General features: G+C 38.6%; 1 protein-coding gene across 1 annotated transcript in view; it reads left to right on the top strand.

Moving 5' to 3' along the window:
- Window positions 1-23180, top strand: part of ADGRV1 (adhesion G protein-coupled receptor V1) — a 290872-nt gene that overhangs the window by 126907 nt on the left and 140785 nt on the right. Inside the window, 7 exon segments of the mRNA XM_037372734.1 lie at window positions 1610-2017; window positions 3027-3211; window positions 4429-4678; window positions 4855-4994; window positions 6692-6777; window positions 6780-6851; window positions 9322-9422. Coding sequence (XP_037228631.1) covers window positions 1610-2017; window positions 3027-3211; window positions 4429-4678; window positions 4855-4994; window positions 6692-6777; window positions 6780-6851; window positions 9322-9422 — 1242 coding nt within the window.

The following is a 23180-nucleotide window of genomic DNA, read 5'->3' on the forward strand; positions in this document are numbered from 1 at the left end:
GCTATTCTGGGGGAGAGTTATTATAACAAAGCATTGTGTGACCAGTGTACTCACCTTTTATAATAAAAGGCTTTGCATTCTGTTGTTATATTGCATGCATATCTACTTTAACTGCATATATTTGCATGGTGTTTCCATGCATTTATTATACAGTAGCTGGCCAATGTTTTAGTTAAATTGTGTGGTAACAAATTTTCACATTCTTTCCAGCCACAAGTTCATGATTATTTAGCTGAATTGCTGCTGTCCAGTGTATATTTAAGCTAAAATGTAGGGGGCAGTTCCTTACCTGTTTGTATTTTTTATATAACAGCCCTTCTTTGGATATTTTAGGGTTTGAGGGTGCATGGCCAAATACCAAGGTATTGGTACGACTGGTCCCTGTGAAATAAGAGGTCACGGCAGACAGGAAGCATGAGATGCTAACTGGAAACAGATGTTTATCTCATTCCTACAAAGGTTTCTTAAACATTGTTCTTGTCACTAGTGTTTTTGTTGCCACTTATTTCCCTGCTTCCTAATTCTTAATTGGAAGGGATAAACAAAAGGAAACTTCTCACTGGAATTTGCCCAGATGATGTGATCATGTTCTAGAGCAGTTTTAAACAGATGCACACTGCATTGATTTACCAGGTTCTCCTGTGAACTAAAAATGTCTGATTTATTCCATACGTAAACTCTACTAATTAAAAGTAAATACTTTCAAAAGGGGGTCTAGTATTTCACAAATAAAAATCCTTGTTTTTTTCATAGGAGACCTTTACTTAAGAGCCAGTATAAAATCTGTACTTGGTAAATGAATAGGTAGTATTGAAAAAAAAATACATTTGAATAATAGCCCAAAATGTTAGTGTCCACTTAAGGAAAGTTTATTATATTGCCAGACATAATATCAAGGTTATGGCAACTGACAAAAAGAGCAAGAATGTGAAGAATGAAACAGTATCTGCAAACCTCTTAGAAGGTAATAATAGTGCTACTCCAGAGGCAAAGGAGGCCATATAGCATTCCTAGATAAATTGATCTGTCTGCCTTGCATGTGTATTCTGTAGTGTTTGCTTTGCCTTTGGACCTAAACGGATTGTTCTTCTTTTAAGTATTTATTCTGGGACTGAATGTATCATGAATTGATATTAGTTTGGGCACAGATTTTTGCAAAACCTTTGGTTTGCTTTTTTTTTGGTATTTATATATCTGTAACACCTGTCTGTACCCTGAGCTGAGAGGGACTTCACGCTACAGTTATAAACTTACATCACCCGCTCTGGAATTCACCTTGTGGATGTGCTAACATTTCTGTAATATCTGTTGACCCAGAAAAGCTGTGTGATTTTTGTTCTGGAAAAGAAAGAGAGGGATCCTGCCTACTTTTGAAGAAATTTATACTTCTTCTCCTAAGCTGTCACTGACTAAAGGTGACAGATTGCTGTTTCAGGAGGATATTTCAGTCAATGTAATTAGTATATCATCCTTAACCTTAACTGCATTTTGAAAGAGGACTTCTTTTTTACCCATTTAAATTTTACCCATTTAAAGTATGTGTATTAGCTAATTTTGAACAGTTGTGTCTATCATAATGTTACTTAAAACTCTTCTGATTTCTTTTAAGGAGCTACAAAAACCTGAACCTATTGGTCGGACCTTCATATCTCCAGCTGTGGCAGGACAAGATTTTGCCAGATCTGAAGGTTTATTGATTTTTGAACCTGGACAGAGAAATAAATTTCTGGATGTGACCCTGACTCCAAAGACAGGATCTTTAAACCCATTTCCTAAACGTTTCCAGGTTGTACTTTCTAATCCCACAGGCGGTGCCAGAGTAGATGACATGTATGGTATTGCTAATGTCACCATTGTCTCAGATTTGGACTCCTTGCCAGTTTGGGGGCTGATTGATCAACTGCATCAGCCTCTTGATGACACCATTTTACACAGAGTCCTCCAGAATCTGAATGTCAAAGTGGCTACAGAAACTACAGAAGAGCAGCTTACTGCTGTGATGCATATAATAGATAAGGTAAAACTTTTCTGCTCTTTCTTGAATGAAGTGATGAGTATAATCACACGCAGACCTGTGATAAGATCAAGGTTAGCATCCATGGCAGTGACTCGGGCACAGACTACATAAAAACAGAAACTGTGAAGTCCCACAATCAAGGAATGAGATTGTCTGCCACTAGTTAGGATGGTGCCAGGAAATAAAAAATCAAATAGGTTGAAAAGAGCAGTATTAATTTTGCATATGTACCTATAGCTCAAGATTTTCTGCTGAGCAAAATTTTCTCTTTGATGCCATACTTTCATTGAGCTTATTATGGTTTCTTTTCTTAGGCCTTATCTTTGTTGGGTTTAGGCCTGGCACAAGACAGTGAGCCCCAAGTTTTGCTCATATCTTCACAGCTGACTGCAGTCAACACACAAGCAAATCCTGCCAGGGCCAGCTGGAGCCTGCCATGCTCTTAACCAGGCATGCAGCTGCTCTTTTTTCCTGCAGTATCTTTGGGAACTGGGTTGGCAGGGTAGCTGAGCGCTTCAGCATGGCACCGAGTTCTGTGAAAACTCTGGGACTCTTTTTATGGCTTTCTGCATCTTATGGATTTGTGGAATAATGCACAAGAAAATGTTTAAATATCTAGTTTACAGATAGTTTATCTTTGTATAGATTTAAAGCAGTATAATAATATTCATGAACAATAGTTCATTTGTGATTGTTGACATTTGGACACAGAAAACAGACAAAATAATGTCAGATATTCTGAGGACTTTGTGAGGATTTGTGAAAGAATAAAGAATGCCACACAATTTCTTTAGAAACCAAATCCCTATTAGTAAGCATATCTTTATGTAGCTTTGACATAGACTGCATCTCAAACCTTGGCAGCTATGATCAGAAGGTGGAAAAAGTATTTTGAACTTTCAGAATGAACACTGGTAAAAATGGAAGTCTTACTCAACTGTTCAACATGAGGGTATGTTATAAGCAGACTTCTGTACATATAATGTTTGATTTCTTCTCCTCTCATTAGGTTACAGATGTAGGTGAAAAACAGTTACTCACTGATAAAAGTAGAAGTCTTTTCTATGAGATACTCTGTGCTCTGGCTAGCCCAAAACGTGAGGACACACGAGGATATAGCCTGCTGGCTGAGGTGACTGAGAAGTTTGCTTTTTCTCTGTTGACTGGGATAATGTGTGGAACAACAGGAGAAAGGTTAGTAAACTTGAATTCATAATATGTTTTGGAAGTACGTGACAACTTAATAATATAGTAAAAATTTAAGTGACGTTTTTGCAAAAGGGACTAGTCTATCATCTAATATGTTACCTATAAGAAAATGTGTTGCACTCTGTCAAAGTCTTACAAAGCACTATATTGACGCTATAAATGCTGGTGTCACAAGTAACTGGTACATGGATATGGGGCAGCTGTGGTAGTAGTAGTCAGGAGATCTGGGGTGTATTAATTCAACTTAGAGGTCAAATACTGCCTAAAAAGGTATTCATTAATCTTACTAAGAAAATAATATCTAATTGTATGATGGAGAGCTATGTTTTGAGACGTAGGTGAGAGTAGGTAACTCAAAATTTCTACTGGCATTTTGTAATTTCTATGTGCTTGGGTTTGCTCACTTGAACATTATTTAAAATTTTTAAGAAGCTACTTGTAGCTTTTACATGTAGTTTCAAATTGCTGGTTTTGTCTGCAAGTGCATTTATACCCTGTGGTCAGGTGGATGGGCAGGGGAAATAGGTGACTGCACAAATAGATGACACTTTAATGAGACAGATGGTTTCAAACAATGGGTTTCTCCCACTGTGAATCTGTTAAACCACTGGTAGTTGAATTTAGGAAAAGAACACACCTTTTTTCCCCTCAGAAAAACAGCATAGTTTAAAATTCTCTCTCAGCTTCTATTGGGATGTAACTTTTCTTGCCATTTCCTATTTTGTAGGGGGTATGAGGCCCATCTCAGGCAAAAGACAGTAAATGGTGTAAATGTTGACACTATCCTGAACAGTATCCAGAACCTGAAAGTTCAAATGCTTTATTCGAAGGCATTGTCTGTTGGGAAAAAGAAGTAAAGCAATATTGTCCATTTGAATGCCTCCCCTTGTAGACTCATCTCTACATCCACTTATAAAGTTGGGTATTGTGATAACCTAGTTTGCCATGGAGGGGTTTTGGTTGGAAATCATAGTGAGCAAAACCCAGGGGGAAAGTGAAGAAGCTGAAATACATAATAACTCGGCCCCTCTTTTTTTTTTTTTTTTCCACAGAATTTGCAATTGTCTGTCAATTAAATGCCATAAAGCCTAAAAATGATGGAGCAATAAAGTATTAATTACAAATACATTTTAGAGTCATTCTGTGAAGAATAGTGAAGCTCAGTGCCACTTACCAGCCCTCTTGCTTTTCCATTTCAACAGAGGTAAAAACATCCTTGATAGCTGCCCGTACATTGCAATAATGGCTCACAACTGGTTTCCTCAGCAAATCAATGGACACAGATTTGATGGAAAAGATGGGGATTCTATTCAAGTGCCTGAACATTTACTAGAGGTCTCTGTCATATTATCGCCGCCTCAAAAAGAGAAGTGTGAATATGTACAGTTCACAGAATACAGCAGTCAGCAGTGGTTCCTTACTGGAGATAAAGAACTTGCCCTGAAGAACAAGGTTTGAAGATAATGCAGTTCATTTTTTCAAGAGATTAGTTTAATTTAGATATTGGTCAAAATGTCTTGAATGTATTTAAAAGAATGCAAACATTTTTGTGTGTTTCTCTGATAAAAATGAGCACTGACTTGAATTTTAATATTAAATTTGTATGTATGTTGTATGTGTTGTTTCAGGTTTTTTCTATGAGTTTGAAGGGTCGAAGTTCACAGCCTTTGAAAGATAACAATGAAGTAATTTATCGGATTTCTGCTACAGGAAGTCGGATTGTTCCACAAAAGTCTTTATGTCTCCTCTGGAATCAAGCTGCTGAAAGGTTATTTTATTAATCTGTTTAGTTTTCTGGTTTCTACCGTGAACCTGTGTAATCACCTAAGATGTGATAACTCCAATTAGATCATTTGCTAGTTTAAAACTGATCCATTTGCTATCTGTCTTTTTTTCTTAATTCTTCCGGCCTTTGTATCAGCACATAAAACTTTATAATAAAATGCATAATTATTCCAACTCAGACATTTCTCAGACTTGTACTCCTGACTTTTTGCACCAAAATACCATTTAGATTATGTAATGATGTGTTAGGCAGTGCTGACAGGCCATAAATCCCAGAACTGTATCACTTCATTGATATTAATGAGTTTTTACTCTACAGTTGTTAACAGACAACACTTCGAGTCCATTCTTACAGAAGTAAAGAATTAAACCTGCATCTGTGGTATTGCTTCAAGTCACTGGCTCAGAATGTTTCTAATCTGCTAATATCCACCCTTTTCTTTGTGTCTGTGAAAGATACTGTGTAAGTGAACCAAAAAAAACCTGTTAAAGGGCAGGCTAGGGCCTTACCTAGACCAGTATCCTGTCTCCAGTAGTGGCTAAAAATAAACGCCCAGGGAAGAGTAAGATCAGGATGAGTGTAAATAGCAGTTATCCTGATTCTATACTCTCCAGTGTCTTTATGAGCTGAATGTGATTTTGCCTATTTCCTGCCCCAAATGATCTGTCTACCGCAAACTTACCTAATCTTTCCTTGCACTGTCCAGAATTTCAGCACATCTTTTAACAGTCATCTCTATAGGACTATGACTTTTTGACAGAAAAGCCATCTCCTGTTGGTTTTTGTTTTGTTGGGTTTTGGGGTTTTTTTGTTTGTTTGTTTAATATTGCTGCTACTTGCTTAAGTTGATGCCTTCTGGTTTTTAGAAGAAATGGTGAACTGCTGATCGTTTTCCATTCCTGTGGCTATTCATACCATTGGAAACTGTGGAATAAAATTTTCTGTGTGTGCTCTCCAATGCCCCATTATTTGATTAGCCTATGTCTTTTCTGTTCACGCAGTACAAATGAATTTGGAGAGAATTATGTTCTGTATTCTGCTGAGATCTAGTTGGGTTAGATTTCACTAGCCTGACTGGGTTATAACAGTCTGCCATTGACATAAACTGTTTCTCTTCAGAAAGGAGGTGCATCAGAATTTACCTCTACACTCTCCTTTTATCTATCTGTGTCACAGAGCAGATGTGATTGCCACTAGAAGTGGCTTAGGATGTCACCTATAGAATCCTTTTTCCAAATCAGTTTAGCAGTACTGAATGAGAACAAAACATAAATATTAGTTTCAAAATAATACATAGCAGTATAAAGTGAAGCATTCTCCATAATGGGGTAAGGTATTGGGCAAGTTAAGTAACAAAACTATTGAAAAGTCAGATGGACCCGTAAATTTTGCAGAAGCTTTAAAAAAATGGTCACAAATATTCTCTAGTGGAAAAAAAAAAAATGTTCATCCTATATTTACAATTGGTTTAATCAAGATAGTAAAACCCCAGCTATAAAAATATTTTATGTCATGTAAAATGTGCTAATCTGAGAACTGCACCTGAAAGATTACACCAAACCACCTATGCAATAGTTCAGAAAACTTGAGATTTCAGGATACAACAACAATTTTCAAGCCTGCTTATCATGTAAATTGCACAAGTCCATTTCCAAATGTGTGCATTGTTTGTTTTGCAGCTGGCTGACTGATAGCGGGTTCTGCAAAGTTGTTGATGACACATCAGACTACGTGGAATGCTCTTGTTCTCATATGTCCATTTATGCCGTTATGCCCAAACAGATAACTTGTCTTCATACAATGAAGCTTTTTTCTCTTCTGGATTTATCTGCATTTCAGGTCAGTGATTTAGATAGTTTTCCTCATTAATAACACCTGATGACTAGTTAGACTGATTGATTTTAGTGATTTTAGTAACCAATGACAATCTTTTTATTGGAGGGGGTACTGGAGGGATGTTAACTAACTTCATTGTATTGAACTTACCATCTAGGCTGGTATTTGCACACTGCCAAATTTTGCCACTGAAAAAAAAAGTCTAGCAAATAAGTACGTTTCCTTGTGATGTTTTATTGAACCATACAAAATAGAAATATGTCATTCATTTGTGGGAAGAAAACATAAAATGCTAAATTCACCCGTGTCTTTAGGAGCAGTACAGTTGTCCTCTTTGTCAAATCTTTCAGACACTTTGCTACTAGCTTGAAAATTGTTTGTCGATTTTAGTTGTCAGTTACAACTCAGAAGTGGTAACTTGAGGGAGATTCAGGCGTGTAGAGCTCCTTTACACTCTGCAGCCTAACTGTTCCCTAACATCTGGGGAGAAACCCAGGAGTTTAACCTATGAGCATCATGACTCCCTTCCTTGACAGCTACGCTAGCATTTGCAAGAGTCCCCAAAACATCAGACAGGAAGTAGGAGATCTAAGTTTTAAACTCCTTTGGCTTCTAAAAGGAGGGAAATTACACCTTTCACAGTGCAGCCTGTTCACTATTATGTTGCAAGCATCCCAGATGAAAGGCAATTTCTTGTGTTAGGCACTGTGCCAGCAGGGACCCCAAGAGTAATGGGGTCACTAAGAAAACTTAGCTAAAGAGATTCTTAGTCTAAGCTTAAGGCATTTAAATGGGGTTCTGGGTCTGCTCCTTGTGAGATTTATGACTTCTGTACTAGGTCATCTCTGTATGAGTAATAAAACCAGTGGCAAGGCAGCTAAATCTCCTATTTATCTCCTCCCAGCAACTGCCCTAACCGGCTAAAGCTGGCTCCTTAATTGTTTGAAAACCTCAGCCATAAAAAAAAAATTAAAAAAAAAGAGAAGAAACCCCCTGGTTTTCACCTACATCATACAAATTGAATGTTTCATTTACAAATGACGATTTTTTTAGCAGATAAGCAGATTTCAAAATACATTAAGCTTATAACTTAGATTGTGTTAGTGAAAGTAAAAGAAAAAAGACAAATTCTAATAACAAATATAATTGCTGTTTACAGGGCAAAAAGAGAAATCAATATGCCATAGAATGCAATGCTATAGAAAATTAAGAAAAAAACAATTAAAAGTAAACCAATATGCTTGTAGAAACTGAAGCGAAGTATGTTGCTGAGCTGGAAGCAATAAAGACCTACAGATCTTTCTTCTGCATTACCCATTTACTGTAGTCATGTACCATAAGAATGTATGTTAAAAATTAGAACAGTTTAGCCCTGGTTTAGGGTTTGCCTTGAATATACTGCAATGCCTTTCAGCTTCTTTGGTTGGTGAAGGTGTTCCCTTATGTGATTATGTTTAAATCTAGTAATTAAAAAATTGTTTAAATTTAAGAGCTATAAGAATATTATTTATTCTCTAGTGTCTCCACCTAGGTGTGAAGAATAAAAAAAATAATTATAAAAAGTAGCACAGGAGAGTGAAATAATATTATTTCCAGTTTTCTTATGTAGATAGTTGTATAAATAACACTACCCAATTTTAAAAGGTTTAGAAATAATTCTTTCTGCAAGTATTTATTTCATTCGTATGTTACAAATACTGTAGTTGAGCAACCAGTCTGTCTCAAGAGAGAATAAAAGATCTGCCTTAAGTATCCAGATTCCTACCCTTCAAGGGGGTGGAAGGGCACAATGAACTCTACTTGAGCTTTAGCAGTGTTTTTCCTTAGTGGCTGAGCTTTCCCAGGGTCCTTCTTCCAAGAGCTATTTACTGGTAGGTAATGGGCTCTTGCAATTTCTGTTCTGTTCATGTTCACAATAAATTAGCGAAAGGAAAAGTGTTATTCTTTCTGAGTACTGCTATAATAGATTTCTATGCTGAACTCAGATGAAATGGGAGACTGGCGTGTAGAAGGTTATAGCTATCTACTAAAGCTATCTACTAAATCTACTACCCAGCTGGAGGCAATTTTTTATTTCTTTCTAAAAAGCATTTTTTGATGTATAATATGAACACTGAAAAGTTACCCTTCCTTTATATTTAACTATTATGACAATCATTTATGTCATGCTGAATAACAGCAAAAAAAACCAAACCCTTTGCAAAAACTACTTGTTTGCACTGTGAAATTATTTTAGCTCCCAGCCTATGAAAAAGTTAAATAAATGTTAGTACTTCAGTAATATATTCCTGAGTGATCCCAGCATGAACCCAAGTGAACATATTCTCTCTGTAAGGTTTGAGGGTTTTTTGTTTTTTTAATGATCTGCCCTTCAAGACATCCAGCATTATTTTTATTTAGGAGCATAGCTTACTAGCCTAAGCTTTAAATTTCCTTCCCCCTCCCCTTTTTGTTTTGTTTTGTTTCTGTGTAGGTTTCACTTTGGCTATTATCTCCCACCTTTTCTGCACCAGGTGTGCAATGTTTGCAGCTAAACTTCTCACTCACATGATGGTTGCTTGTTTGGGTACTCAGGTAAGAAAAAAGGCTGAAGTCCTTTAAATGCAATATAAGTACATCTTTCTTTTTCCTCACATCCATGGCCATAGATCTGAAAGACCTGCTTTTCTTTTCCACAGTGTAACATTTTGGAAAACGATTTTAACATACTATACTTACAATTAATCCAATAATCATATCCTTTGTTGGTAATTAAAATTAAATTATACATTTTCTGAAAATATTTAGAGAAAGCTTATGGATGATATAGCCACATGAGATGATAGTCCTGTATGCTGAATAACAAATGTTTTGATTATAAAGTATATAATTGAGATAAAGACTTCCATCATTAACATTGTTATTAACTGATGTCAGTAATCACAAATTCTGTGGGAAAGTTTTATTTTGAGTAGTAGACAATGACAGCTTTTTTCCACTCTAGTATTCTTAGGAAGGTATAGTTATGACAATTTTAAATAATAAGAGAGAATACACTGTAGAAAGTCTTCCTAGTTCTCATACCAGTTCAAATAGTTGGTAATAAAATGACAGCAAACCGAAGGAGCATATAAAGGAGAATAAGTCTCTCTCTCTCTCCTCTAAAATGTGACTTCCTAAGCTTTGCTACACCTGAGGAGCTGAGAAGCTATGAATAACCTCAAGGATCTTAAAATTAGTTTATGGAAAGGTTCCTTAAGAAGGAGAGTTTATGTATATTTTAAATACTTTGAATATGATGTAATTGCAAGTTTAAATATGTGCTGAAGGCAGGGATGATGAGAGAATTTCAGCATATTAACAGGCAGGTACTTAGAAGAATGTGTCATCTGAGGGAAATACTCTGCAGAATGTTGAAACAACCCTGTTACCTGTAAAAATTTAGTGACTGGCATATCTCTTAGACAAGCTTTTGTCTACTAGCATGGCTAGTATATAATTTTATTCATATTACCTCATGATCCAGTTCTTTGTTGTAGATAATGTTCATCACACAACTGGGCTTAAAAGAGAAGGAGCAGGAAAAGTCCTCACAGCACTTCTAGAGGTCACTCCATACCAGCAGGTTTCTTGCATCTTAGGGTGTAAAGGTATTTTACGTCTCAGGTCTTGAATTTCAAACACATACTTAATGATTTTTAATAGTTCTGAGTAGTTACAACGAAAGCTAGTTTGTTCCAGGGACCTGTAATGTGCATGGTTAAAAGCGTACAAATGTGCTGACTTAATTTGGGACACATAGCTCCTAACACAGGTAAGGACTTGCTCATGGTAATGTGATTATACTAAACAAGGCTACTGAGAGCTTTGCAGTGCATTTTACAGTCTAATGGTATATTTTTCAAAAGGTTCTTTTCCTTTGCAGTGAATGTTGAATTGTCTGTGTTCCCAGAATTGTTTGATATTTTGCATGGAACGGTACTATCCTTATCCACATTGCATTCTTTCTATCTCCAGTACTTTTCAATTGCTTTGGCAATATGTTGCATTTCCAGTACAGAGAAGCTTGTTTACTTTTACAGTGAGTTTATTTTTCACAGTATTTTTCCCCCCTCCCTATAAGGACTCCTTACCAGGTCTTTTGTATCCATTAAAACAGCTTAATTTACATACAGAATCACACAGAATGGCTGAGATTGGAAGGGACCTCTGGAAGTCATCTTCCCCAAGCCCCCTGCTCAAGCAGGGACACCCAGACCCTGTTGCCCAGGACCATGTCCAATGACTTTTGAAATTCCTAATTATGGAGACTCCACAACTCTCTGGGCAACCTGTGCCAGTGCTCGGTCACCCTCACAGTGAAAAAGGGTTTCCTGGTGTCCAGAGGGGAGCTTCTGCTTTTCCGTTTTTGCCTCTTGCTTCTGGTCCTGTCACTGGGCACCACTGAACAGAGCCTGGCTCTGTCCTCTATGCATCCACCCTACAGGTATTTGTATCTTTTGATAAAATCCCCTGAGCCCTCTTCTCCAGGCTGAACAGTCCCAGCTTTCTCAGCCTCCTCATAAGGAGAGACTGCATCCCTTACTTACCTTGGTGGCCTTTCATTGGACTCTGTCCAGTATGTCTATGTCTTTCTTGTACTGGGAGCCCAGACCTGGACACAGCACTCCAGGTGTCACCTCAGCAGTGTTGAGCAGAGAGGAAGGATCACCCTGCTCGACCTGCTGGCAATGCTCTCCTAGTGCAGCCCAGGATACCATCAGCCTTCTTTTCCACAAGGGCGCATAGCTGGTTTGTGTTCAATTTGGTGTCCACAAGCATGCCCAGGGTCTTTTCTGCCAAGCCGTTTTTCAGCTGGGTGGCCTCCAGCATATTGGTGCATTCATTCAAGCAAAGTTAGGTTTTTTACAGTGATTGCATAGTTAAAATCATACATCATAGAACCATTTAGGTTGGAAAAGACCCTTAAGGTCATTGAGTCCAACTGTTAACCCAGCACTGCCAAGTCCACCACTAAACCATGTCCCTGAGTGCTGTGTCTACGTGTCTTTTAAATACCTCCAGGGACAGTGACTCAACATTTCTCCTAAGTCTGTTGCATATGTTTAGACCTATTGAGTAATTTTGGTTGGAAGCCACCTCTGTAAACTTTCTGGTTTAAAACCCTGCTCAAAGCAAGCCCAAGCTAGGGCAGGTTGTTCAGGATCCTGTCCGGTTGAATTCTGAGCATCTTTAGCAATGGAGAGCCCACAATCTCTGGGCAACCTGGTCAGTGTTTGACCACCCATTGTGAAAACTATCTCCCAATATCTAGTTTAAATTGAATTTGTTGCAGCGTGCATCCATTGTCTCTCATGCTGTCAGTCTGAATCTGCAAGAAGATTTGTTTCCCTCATTTCTAGGGATTTCTATGGGGTAATTTATAACAGTGATAATATTTCCCCCTCCCAGGTCTTATGTATATTTTGTGGTCTGAATATCTTGGTGGACTTGGACTGAACTTTCTCCAGTGTGTCAGTCTTTTTCCTGTAGTGGACATCCCATCTCTAACCACATGCGGTCACACAAGTGGTGGAATAGAAGGGAAGAATCACCTCCCTTTACTATTTGCTAGTGTAAGTCAAACAGCAATACTAGGCTGCTTTGCAACAAGGCATACTGCTGACTCGTGGTAAACTTGCCGTCCACTGGACACTCAGGTGGTCTTCTGCAGTGCAGCTGCCTTGACATTTGGCTCAGCCTGTGCATTACTCTGTCAACAGCTGTATGACTTTGTGTTTGCCTTTGTTGAGTGTTCTCTGACGTCAGCCTTTTTTTCCAGGCTGATGATTTTCCTTTAAACAACAGCCTCGCAAATCACCTGCATCCAGATTATTGTGTTCTTCTAGAACTCCCTGCGTGGCCCTTTGCCCATCATCTATGCCCAGATGCTTTAAATAGTATCAGCCACTGCATCGCGACTCCTGAGGAATGCAGCTAGTAACCACGCTCCAGCTGGACCACACACTGTTGATCATAACCCTTCAAGCCTCATGGTGCGGGCAATTTTCCACTTACTTTATAAGCCAGTGAACCAAAGCATGCCTCAGCATTGCAGTTATAATACTGCGAATACCACAGAAATCATGTCAAAGGGCTTGCTAGAGTTAGGGAGAACAACGTTTGCTGCATTTGCCTAAGTTGGTCATCTCTTTATGGAAGGAGATTGGGTTAGTCAGGCATGATTTTGCCTTCATAAATGTATGATGGCTGTTCCCAGACACCCTTCTGTCCTTGCCCAAGGTATGGCATCCACAGGGTTTAGCTACAGCTGCCCTGGGGGCTGTGGTCAGGCTGGTTGGTGTGTAGTACAGAGGTCTTTTTTCCAGGAATTTAATAATGCATCTCCATGCCTAAAAGTCACCCAGAAGGAAGGACAAATAGAAGTAAATGAATGCTTCACCTGTACAAGAAGAATCTTTAAAGATGGTATTAAAGGGCTGTTCGCATAACTGTACCTTAAGTGAACAGTTAAGGCCCAACCGCATGTTCAGATCTCTCAAAATAAAAAAAAAAAGGTAATATGTAATATAGTATCCCAAATCAGAACTTGTTGCTCTTTGAGGCATTTTTTTGTGTGACCTGCCTTGGTTCTCAGTTTCAGTCTCATTATTTCATGAGATACCTTTATTATCCTTAGAGTTGTTTAGCTGCAGTAGTAGTCGGTGAGCTTATTTATTTCTGCAAATACCCTGAACATAAATTCCTTGGTTTACTGATAGAATTTTAATTCCAGGTCTTAACAAGCTGCGAAACGCGTGTTCCTCCATTCTCAGGCCTGTGCCACAGCTGCTTTGCTGTAAAATGAATGCCACATGCACACTTCCAAAAAACGTGTAGTCAAAGCAGGTACAGCTATGGGAAACATTTCACTTGAACAGCATATTCAATTGAAATTCAGTTTTAATGAAAGGAGTCTAAGTCAACTTATCTCCAAAATATATATGAAAGAACCAGAGAAAGGTGTGTGTGTGTGCCTGTGTGTTTTTAAAGTATGACCTAAAGGGGAACTAAGATAAAAAGTTACTGCATTTTCTGCTATTTAAATGTTCTAAACTTACCACTTTTAAATTTTCATACACTGATGTGCAAGCATATTGTCAGTGGTACGCCTAGCGTATCTTAACTGCTGACAATTCCAGGTTTCAAATAGCAACTCTGTTGTAATCTTAGAGGTTTCTGCCTAAGGTTAGGCAGGGGCAGGGGTATGGCATAGGCATGGCTGGAGACCAGCTGAGGTAGAGACTGATGGCCCAAGGCTGAGTTTAAATACAGCTGCTGGCCCTTGGAGCAGAGATGTAGGTGGAGACTCCAGCTGGGACTGGTCACGACCCTTAAGGTGTGTTAGTGCACTCACTGCCCTGACATAAAGGCAGCTTCTCCTTTTTTTCACATTGATCTCTAGTAAGCCTTTTAAGCGTGGAGGGAGAGTTTGAATGCCATCGCTTTTCCATTTTTCTTCTCATCAGTAGAATAAATTCTGAGGATTAGCAAAACTATAGATAAAAACTGTCTGAAAGGCATGTGCTTCATGGGTGGAGAAAAGTGAGCATCACTAATGCAGGGAAAGTTTACAGATAGTAATGGATGAAGACAGAAAGGATTTTCTGCTAATGTATGGGCATAAAAACGCCATTATTGCCTTTCCTTCTACATGTAGACAAGTAATGCGGGGAAGTCAAGTATCTCTGGCTGCTAGAATACCGTGCTCAGTTCTAACTGCTGAAGGACTTTGGGTGAGAAAGTTAACTTCAGCTTGGGCCCACAGGCTTTTCTGTCTGCTGGCTGTTTTGTTTAAATACACTGCATTTAAACTTTATATGAAACACTGATCTGTGCAGAGTAATTCTTGAGAACAGTTCCATGAGGTGTGTAAATATGTAATTTAGTTTAATTGCAGAGATACTATTTAGAACACATCTAAACCCCTTTTTTATTCATCCTCAACCCCTAAAATCCATGGCTTTTCTGATTGCTTCCTTTTGCCATGCGATTATTCTGCAAGTTTAGAACAAAACTTTTGAAAGAGGATTTTAGCAGGGTAACTGCTTAGCCAGTTAGCTAGCTTGGAGAGGAAGTAAAGACAGCTTGGCAGCAGCTGTCGATGAAAAGAAAGTGGCTTTAAGGCAGAGTGAAAAGAGAAGGGGTATGTTTGACAAGAGGGAACTGAACTACTGTGCTAGCTGTTCTGAACAGCTGAAGGAAAATCTTTATGAAGTTGCTTGTGTTGTGATATGTTGGCATATGTTCTGCTCAGAGAGAACTGGCCTAATTAGGAAGCCTAAGTTTAACAGAAAACTCTAAATAGAAAATGTTTGTACAGCTACACCTACCTACAAGTTTGTGGACAGTATACATACGATTAGATACCTAGAATACAATTAAAAGTTTTGTGGTTTTGCTGACCAATGACTCTGTGTGAGAGGCGTTCTTTAAGACAGTTTCAACTGAGAACTTCTGTGAAAATCAGCATTTAATAATTCCTAGTTTACATTCAAGTAAAATGTTAGTGCTTTGCGCTTTTATCCAGTTGTAGACACTGGATTTGTATCTATAGAGATCTCCAGCCACTCTACAGAATGAAGCTGGTGTTCCTGAGTGCAGTTACATTTTACCAGAAAAAAAAAAACAAACTAAGAAGCTTTTCAGGTTAGCTCCCCTGTTTTATACATACATGAATAATTCGTTTTCCGCTAATATTTGTACTGGGTATTTATTAGGCTTGCAGCAGTTTTTTCCCCCCATTGCTACCAGTGCAGTAATTACTATTAACAATAGATGGCAGCCAAACCTTTCCAGCACATTGCTCAGAAATTTGCTCTTCCAAGGCCGTGCCTTTTGTGGTTGCTCACAGTGAGTGTTACTCTGTCAGTGACAGGTAACGGTTATTCACAGTATTGGACCTTCATTGCATTCTTGGTGTGTTTAGAGCTTCCAGCGTTGGTGGAGCATTTGCAAAGCGTTCAGGAATGGATGTTTAACTGAGCATTTGGTGAAATGCATTGGAAAGACAATAAAAAGCTAGATATTTCTAAAACATTTTTTTATTCCTTTCCATTCTGATATCCTCTCAAAGAATTGTGATGTTTCCAACAACCATTATTTCTTGAATCATTAGATAGATTTTGTTTGTTTGTTTAACCAGTATGTTATAACATCATACAACAATACCCTAAATGCACAAGGGGAAAAATTACTGAGCTGAGGTTTTCAGTTTTGGAGTAAATTTAGGTGAAGATCTGTGTATTTGAAAAATTCAAGTATAATGAGAACATACTTCACAATGTTTCAATACAGTCATACTAATAAATGAAATTATTCTTTTCAAAAAAATATAAACCTACATTACAATCTTAATAGGAACCATTGCTTATGGCTCTCGTGCTTTGCCTGGGAATTTCCAGGCGGGAATACATGAATAAGCACTTTGTATGTTGCTTGTGCGTGTATGCTTAGCTTGATGCATCTTGTCCACGTTGAATTTTAGTGTGAATGCATAGGCTATTTCCACAGCAAATGCTGAATATTGCAAATGATGTGAACACATGCTAAGTCCTCAGTTTAGATTTTTGGTGTGTGCACTGCTGAACTGCTCTGTGTTTATATAGTAGCTCTTTCTCTGGAATATTTAAACAGTCCCAATGTGTTTACAGCAGTAATTGTTGTACAAATGGCCTGCTATTCTTCTGGCCAGTAATGCAAAATTAAAGTCTGATGGTCAAGCAGAAAAAAAGGCAGCTGGGAAACTGGGTCATCCTGTTTTTGTCAAACAATAAGTGTATATTTTCTAATTTCAACAGTCCTCAAGCTAAGTAGCACTTAGCATCATCATCCACAGTAATATCTGTAATAATTACCAAGTTGGCAAGCCAAATTTATCCTACCATTGACTCTGATAGAAGTGGATGATGTAGAATCATACTTACTGTGTTTAACTGTGAAAGCTGTGTTATTGAATCTGAGCAGAAATACAAACATGTCAGTTCTGTGTTTTAAGGAGAAATTGTTTAAACAATCCTACTTTAAAAAACTGGTAAACATTTATTTGAAATTATATACTGCAGCCTTGTTAGGATTGTCATTTTTTATTTGGACTCACTCAGATTTGGAGGAGGATGGAAAACACAATTCTGCCAGAGCTAAGATAAATTTTAAAGATGTGATGAAATCTCCAAGAGGTGATGATGGAGCAGGGTATAAATGAGGGATTGTAGAGCCTGTAGCTTCTGCCATTGTATAAAGGGGAAAATTCTGCATTAACTCTGAAATGTTGCTTCTGCTGTATTGTTGTTAATCTTAACCCTTCTCCTCCAGACTAGGGGAATTCTCACTTTCTCCCATTCATAATTGAAACAAAAAAATTGTCATTTATACCTGGAGGTGTATATACAGGGGGGCTTTGCAAAGCATATCCCAGAATGAGGTGGGTAGAGCAATCGTCTGTACCATTCAGCACGGGGGCAGCTTGTGCCAGTGAGTGCCTGCCTCTCTCCCGGCAGTGGCGAGAAGCCTTCGTGTCAACCCAGTCCTTCCTTATGGTAAGCCTGCGCTTCTTAGTCAGCTGTTGGGAAATACAAATTAAAGGTCTGTGTCTGAAGAAGCCTGGTGCAGAGCTTCACTAAACTCCACGTGTATGTGAAGCATGAAACCCTTAGAGAATAGAAAAAAAATTATTTTTATGCACTATACAGTTAGAGCCCAGTGACCCAGGGTGAGTGAATTTGCTTTATAAAACCTAATTGTCTTTGAGGACAACTAGGCCTCCGATTTCCTTGCTGTGAGTTCCTTACTGTAACCTGGCAGCAGTAAATGATGTTGAACATGGTGCCATGGTCCCTTCATGAAGCTGAGCAACCCAAGGTTTGAGAGGGTGCAGGGGAAACAGGAGAGAACTGGACCCAGTGATCCAGAATTGGTGCCTGCTGTAGAAATTCAGCTCCATGTTAATGGGTTTTATCCGTTTGCTCTTCACTGTGAAATGTTTTGATACAAGGAACGATGAGTAGTAAGTGGTCTTCTTCCACCCTTCATGTCAGAGTTCCTATCTTTGCGATAATCATATCTAAACATTCTTATTTAGAGGAGGAGAGATTCTACAGGGATTACTCACAAGGGAAAGTGGAAAGGATTTCCACTTCTGTTAGAGGAATATTGGAATTATTCAGTAAAACTGAACATTCTTGGTATTTTGGATTATTTGATGTCATTAAAGTGACCAGAACCTTTCTCAAATGAATACTTACCTGTTAACTCCCTCGGTGGGATATCATAATGGCTGTATTTCTTAACGACATTATGCAATTTCCCTGCACAGCTTGTGTTAAGAAAGTTGTGGAATATTCCGTTCATCCTGGGATAAGTGAGGTTTCCATAGGACGGGCATATTTTCCTGCTAAGACTTTTGATGTCATATTTCCTAATAAAGAAAGACAGCCCTTCTGGCAATCATTTGATCTCAAAGGAATAAGCAAATAAATACTATTGGAAGTCCCATTTTCATTACTTCCACAGAGTCTGGGATTACACTCAAGATTCAGCATTAGTCTTCAGTTGATACCACATCATTTACTTACTTGATCAACTATAAGAATGAAAATTATGTTTTCCAGCAACTTTGTCTGCATTTTCAACAAATTTTCATTTTGTAGGGAAGAGTAATGAAGTGAAAGTTGCTGTGTTTCTGTTAGAGTTCTGTGTAGCATAGCTATCTAAAACACTTGTTGGGGATGTCAGAGGGGAAAGGTGCATCAGTAAGAATGTTTATGTGGGTAAGCTGCTTTCCCCAGTCCCTTACGTGACAATAAATAAATCTTGGTGGCTTTACAGCAACAGTCACACAGTTTCAAGGTATGTGATGTATATTCCTTAAGCCTGCTGATAACGTGTTCCAGTATAATACAACATGTAGTGACTTCTTGGAGTCTCACCTGTTTTGTTACCTTTGCAAGAAGAATTAGCACCTAAACCTTTCCTCCCAGTGACTCTGTCAGTAAGTTTCATCCTGAATTAGTTAATTATCTAGTTGCTGATTTCAGTAATTCCCACCAAGTCAGAGCACAATGCATGTGTTTTCTTTCAGAGTGAGTTTCAACCTAGTACTAAGTGGAACTGTTTAGGGATTAGTTTACATAAAAGACAGTATCATAGTAATCTAAATTGAATGCTTTTATAGCAAAGCAATCCAGTTTTATGATCAGTAGGGCTCTGAGGGCCAACGTCTTACATTATGTTACTGCTTGCAAGTCCACAATATCCAAGAAGAATCAGACAGTCAAAGCTGGACCTAATCAGGGATTTGTTGCAGAAGAAATTTTCATTTTTCTCAAGGTGTCAGTGGCTTTATGAGCTATTTGATCATATATATATATATGCACACGGGGTTTTTAAAAAATAGTAATAATAATAATAAATAATAATAAATATAAAAGGTGTCCTCAGGTAATAGATAAGGTGTATGAGGTCCTTTAGAATTTGAGGGTCAAGGAGGTCTTATTTCAAGCAGTGGTGCACTGATCATCTGAATAGGTCTTATACGTCATATAATGTTGAGGAAGGACTGTTACTCTAAACAACAAGCAGTTTGTTACCCCCAATCACCCAAACGTCACGTGAGGCAGCGGGAAGAGTATCTTACCCACCGGTAACGCATCGCAGCATCTCTCCGCTTTTTCCAGTAGAGGGAGTCATCTTGCCTCTGGAGTTAGCTCGGCTGTCAAATTTCTGAGGCTCTGAGAGGCTGGGTACAAACCTGACACCTTGGAACAAAAGCTCAGGCAAAAGTAGAAGGCAAAGCAGGTGTTACAAGGGTGGATCTTTAAGGTCTCCGTCTGGGGAGTGTGGAGATGTCGAAGCAGCTGAAATACCTCTACCTCCCGGAAAGAGGGCAAGAAGAAGTGCTCTAGTAGTCATGGGCAGGTGATGGAGTGTGTAAGGTATAAATCCTAAATGCTTATATAATTTAAATTTTATGTTACATTTTTTCATCAACCAACGCAGGATTTTGGTCTCTTGCTGGTAACATATCGCTATGGCAGTACCCATAAATTTCTACTTTTGCTGTTCACAGGGATAACGTTGCTTTACCACCTTGTTCACTTTTCTGGTGTTGAGTCACCACGTAGCGTTAATGCACAGGCTGCTAGTGTCTTCTTAGACATTATCTCCTAGTGTTTGCCAAAACTCGGATATAGCAATGCTATAACATATGTTAGAATGCTGCTACGGTATCTCACACCTCCTGTCCTTATTGCAAACAGTCAAATGCTGTTTATCACTTTAAAGTCTAAGAGATGAGATTTCTATCAGCTAATGCCTTACAGCTTTTTTCATTATACGCTATTTTTTCCCAACATCACAAACAATTGGGGACCACACACGAGGGGAGTAGACAGCAACATTCCCAAATTGCCTATTCATTACTTTTCTCTGTATCTCACTGTGAAGCAGGTTATGCTGCTGTGTCTGTCTGTTTCATGCTTTCATAGTAATTTTCAAACTTTTGGTCCCGTTTTCTGCCTCGTTTCTTCCTCTTTGTTCTGTCCACTCATGCATGCTATTCTGCTTTAATAAAAAGGTAGGTATCTATTACTTCTCCTAATTAACAAATCTCCCATTGCTCATTCCTCTGCTAAAGGGTTTCCTCAGGCCTCTCTTGTTGGAGAGAACCACCTCATCGGTTGCTGTTACCCATAAATTGAGGCCCCAGCAACAGCTGTGCTGTGTTAATGCGAAGTTTTCAAAACATTCTTAGCTTATCCTTTGGAGAAAGCCATAGGTTTTCATGAACAATAGTGGCTCAGTGCTTTTCCTGTACAGCTAATTAAAATTATACTAACTACTGAATGTTTAGCTTCTGTTTTTACTCCGCCACTGTCACTTTGTTTGTTTTCTTCCATGTGCAAGCATATGTGCAAGAATATTTTAAATAGATTTTTGTTCCCATTTTGGTAGTTTTCTCATGACCTACTTCTTCATATCTTCCAGGCAGATAATGTTCCATACGCAGTAGAGTAACAAGTCCTTTTCAAGACTTAATTGGATTAATTATTGGTATACATGAACCAGAGCCTGACCTTGCCAGAGTCATGCAGCAAGTGTAGTTTTAAGTGTGTTGGCGTCCTGATTGCATTTGAAAATAGTTGAATAAGATTTTCATAAATGCCAGCTTACTAATGGTTACAGTTAACTGTGATTAAATACACTTGTTAATTTTGATACTTTAATCAGCAGGCTATAGCCTATTTTTATACACTAGTGTCGTGGTTTTACCCAGCCAGTAGCTAAGTACCACACAGCTGCTGGCTCACTCCCCCCTCACCCAGAGGAATGGGGAGGAGAATCAAAAAGGAATGTAAAACTCAAAGGTTGAGATAAGAACAATTTAATTTAATAATTGACATAAAATAAAACAAAATAACAGTGCTAATATTAATAATAACAGTTATAAAGAAAAGGAGTGAGAAGGGGAAAGGAATGAAATCCAAAGGGAAGGAAGAAGTGAAAGTAAGTGATGGACAACACAGTTGCTCACCACCTGCTGACGAATGCCCATCCAGTCCCTGAGCAATGATCCACAGCCCCTGGCCAGCCCCCCACCCCCCCAGTTTACGTACTGAGCATGATGTGCCATGGTATGGAATACTCCATTGACTAGTTGGGGTCACCTGTCCTGGCTGTGTCCCCTCCCAGCTCCTTGTCACCCCCAGCTCTCTCGCTGGCAGAGCCTGAGAAACTGGAAGGTCCTTGACTTAGTATAAACATTATCTAGCAACAACCCAAACCATCGGTGTGTTATCCACATTGTTCTCACACCAAATCCAAAACCCAGCACTGCACCAGCTACTAAGAAGAAATTTAACTTATCCCAGCAGAAACCAGGACAGTATCCGCCCCTTATTCCATATCTTTTACATCCTGCTGCATTTTCCAGCGCATGACCACCTTTCTCTTCTTTAACATAAGCACACAGGTATCATTCCTTAGTCTGTAAATCATCCCTCTAAATTGAGTTCATTTAGTCCACGATGCTGGGCTCCATCTGTTACAATAGTCTTTCAAGGCAGGGAAGATAGTACGAGGTGTGTGGTTGTTGCATCTTGAAGCCTGTTCTGAAACCAGGAAAACTGGCAAATGTGATTTTGTTTCACATGGTGATTTTTTCCCTGTTGTTGTGTAGAAAGTGCCTTTTGAAAATGACATTATGTAGGTTTATAAGAGTCAAACAAACAGGTCATAACACAAAGACAAGACACACGGTTCATTTTAGTTATTCGTTTTTCATCCCATGTAGGTCATGTCAGTATCCTGTGCTAAATAAAATATGATTTGAAACAAGACACTAATACAAATACAGATCTGAATAGACTCTGAGGAATGATGATGAAAACCATAAACGACAGTGAATGATCAGTGAAATAATTAATAAAGAGTCTGGGGTATTATATTAGCTAGAGGAAGAAACTGGGAGGATATAAAATATATGTTCATATGCAAAAAAACCCAAACAAACCCAACTGACCGTTCATGGTCACTCATGAAAAAAGGCTTAAACCCCATCATGGTTGATCATAGACTATGCTCTATTTCCATATTTCCGTTGTTGGGAGCCTTTTTTGTATTTATGAATTTGGATATTCAAGCAATCTAAAAGATTGCTGGCATAGAAGGGCCTCATGTAAAAAATTGTGAAGGATATGACCAGATCACGTCATCTACTTCAATACATTGCACAAAGCAGTTCAAACCCACTGAGATGGGTTATATGGGATTTTGATGGGAAGCCAGTCAATGAAGAGAAATCATTTATTAAATTCTTCTCAGTTCTTTCTAAATTAATAGCTAGGCAGCTGGTGGACAACCATTCACTCAAAGAAAAAAAAAAAAAAAAGAAACCAGGAAAGCTCTTTTTGGAATGAGATAGATGAAAGAACAGAAACCAAGATCTAAAACACAAGGCATATGCATCAGTAGAAATTAGTTTGTGTGGCTGGAACATTTTCTAGGGATGCTAGAGTTTTATAAATATATGGTGGTGAGTATCCCTGCCTGTCATGTGGCAGACTGGGGTTTAATTCCCAGTGGGGAGCCAAAGGAATAAAATCCAAAGGGAAGGGAGAAACCCCAAGTGATGCACAATACAAATGCTCCCCCTGCTGAGCAATGCCCAGCCAGCTCTGGCCAGCTGGGGTCAGCTGTCCTGGTTGTGTCCCCCACCAGCTCCTTGTGCCCTCCAGCCCTCTCCGCATGAGAAACTGAAAAGTCCTTGATTACTGTAAACATTACCTGGCAACAACTAAACCATCAGTGTGCTCTCAG

This window comes from Falco rusticolus, chromosome Z (genome assembly GCF_015220075.1).
Source record: "Falco rusticolus isolate bFalRus1 chromosome Z, bFalRus1.pri, whole genome shotgun sequence".
NCBI lineage: Eukaryota > Metazoa > Chordata > Aves > Falconiformes > Falconidae > Falco > Falco rusticolus.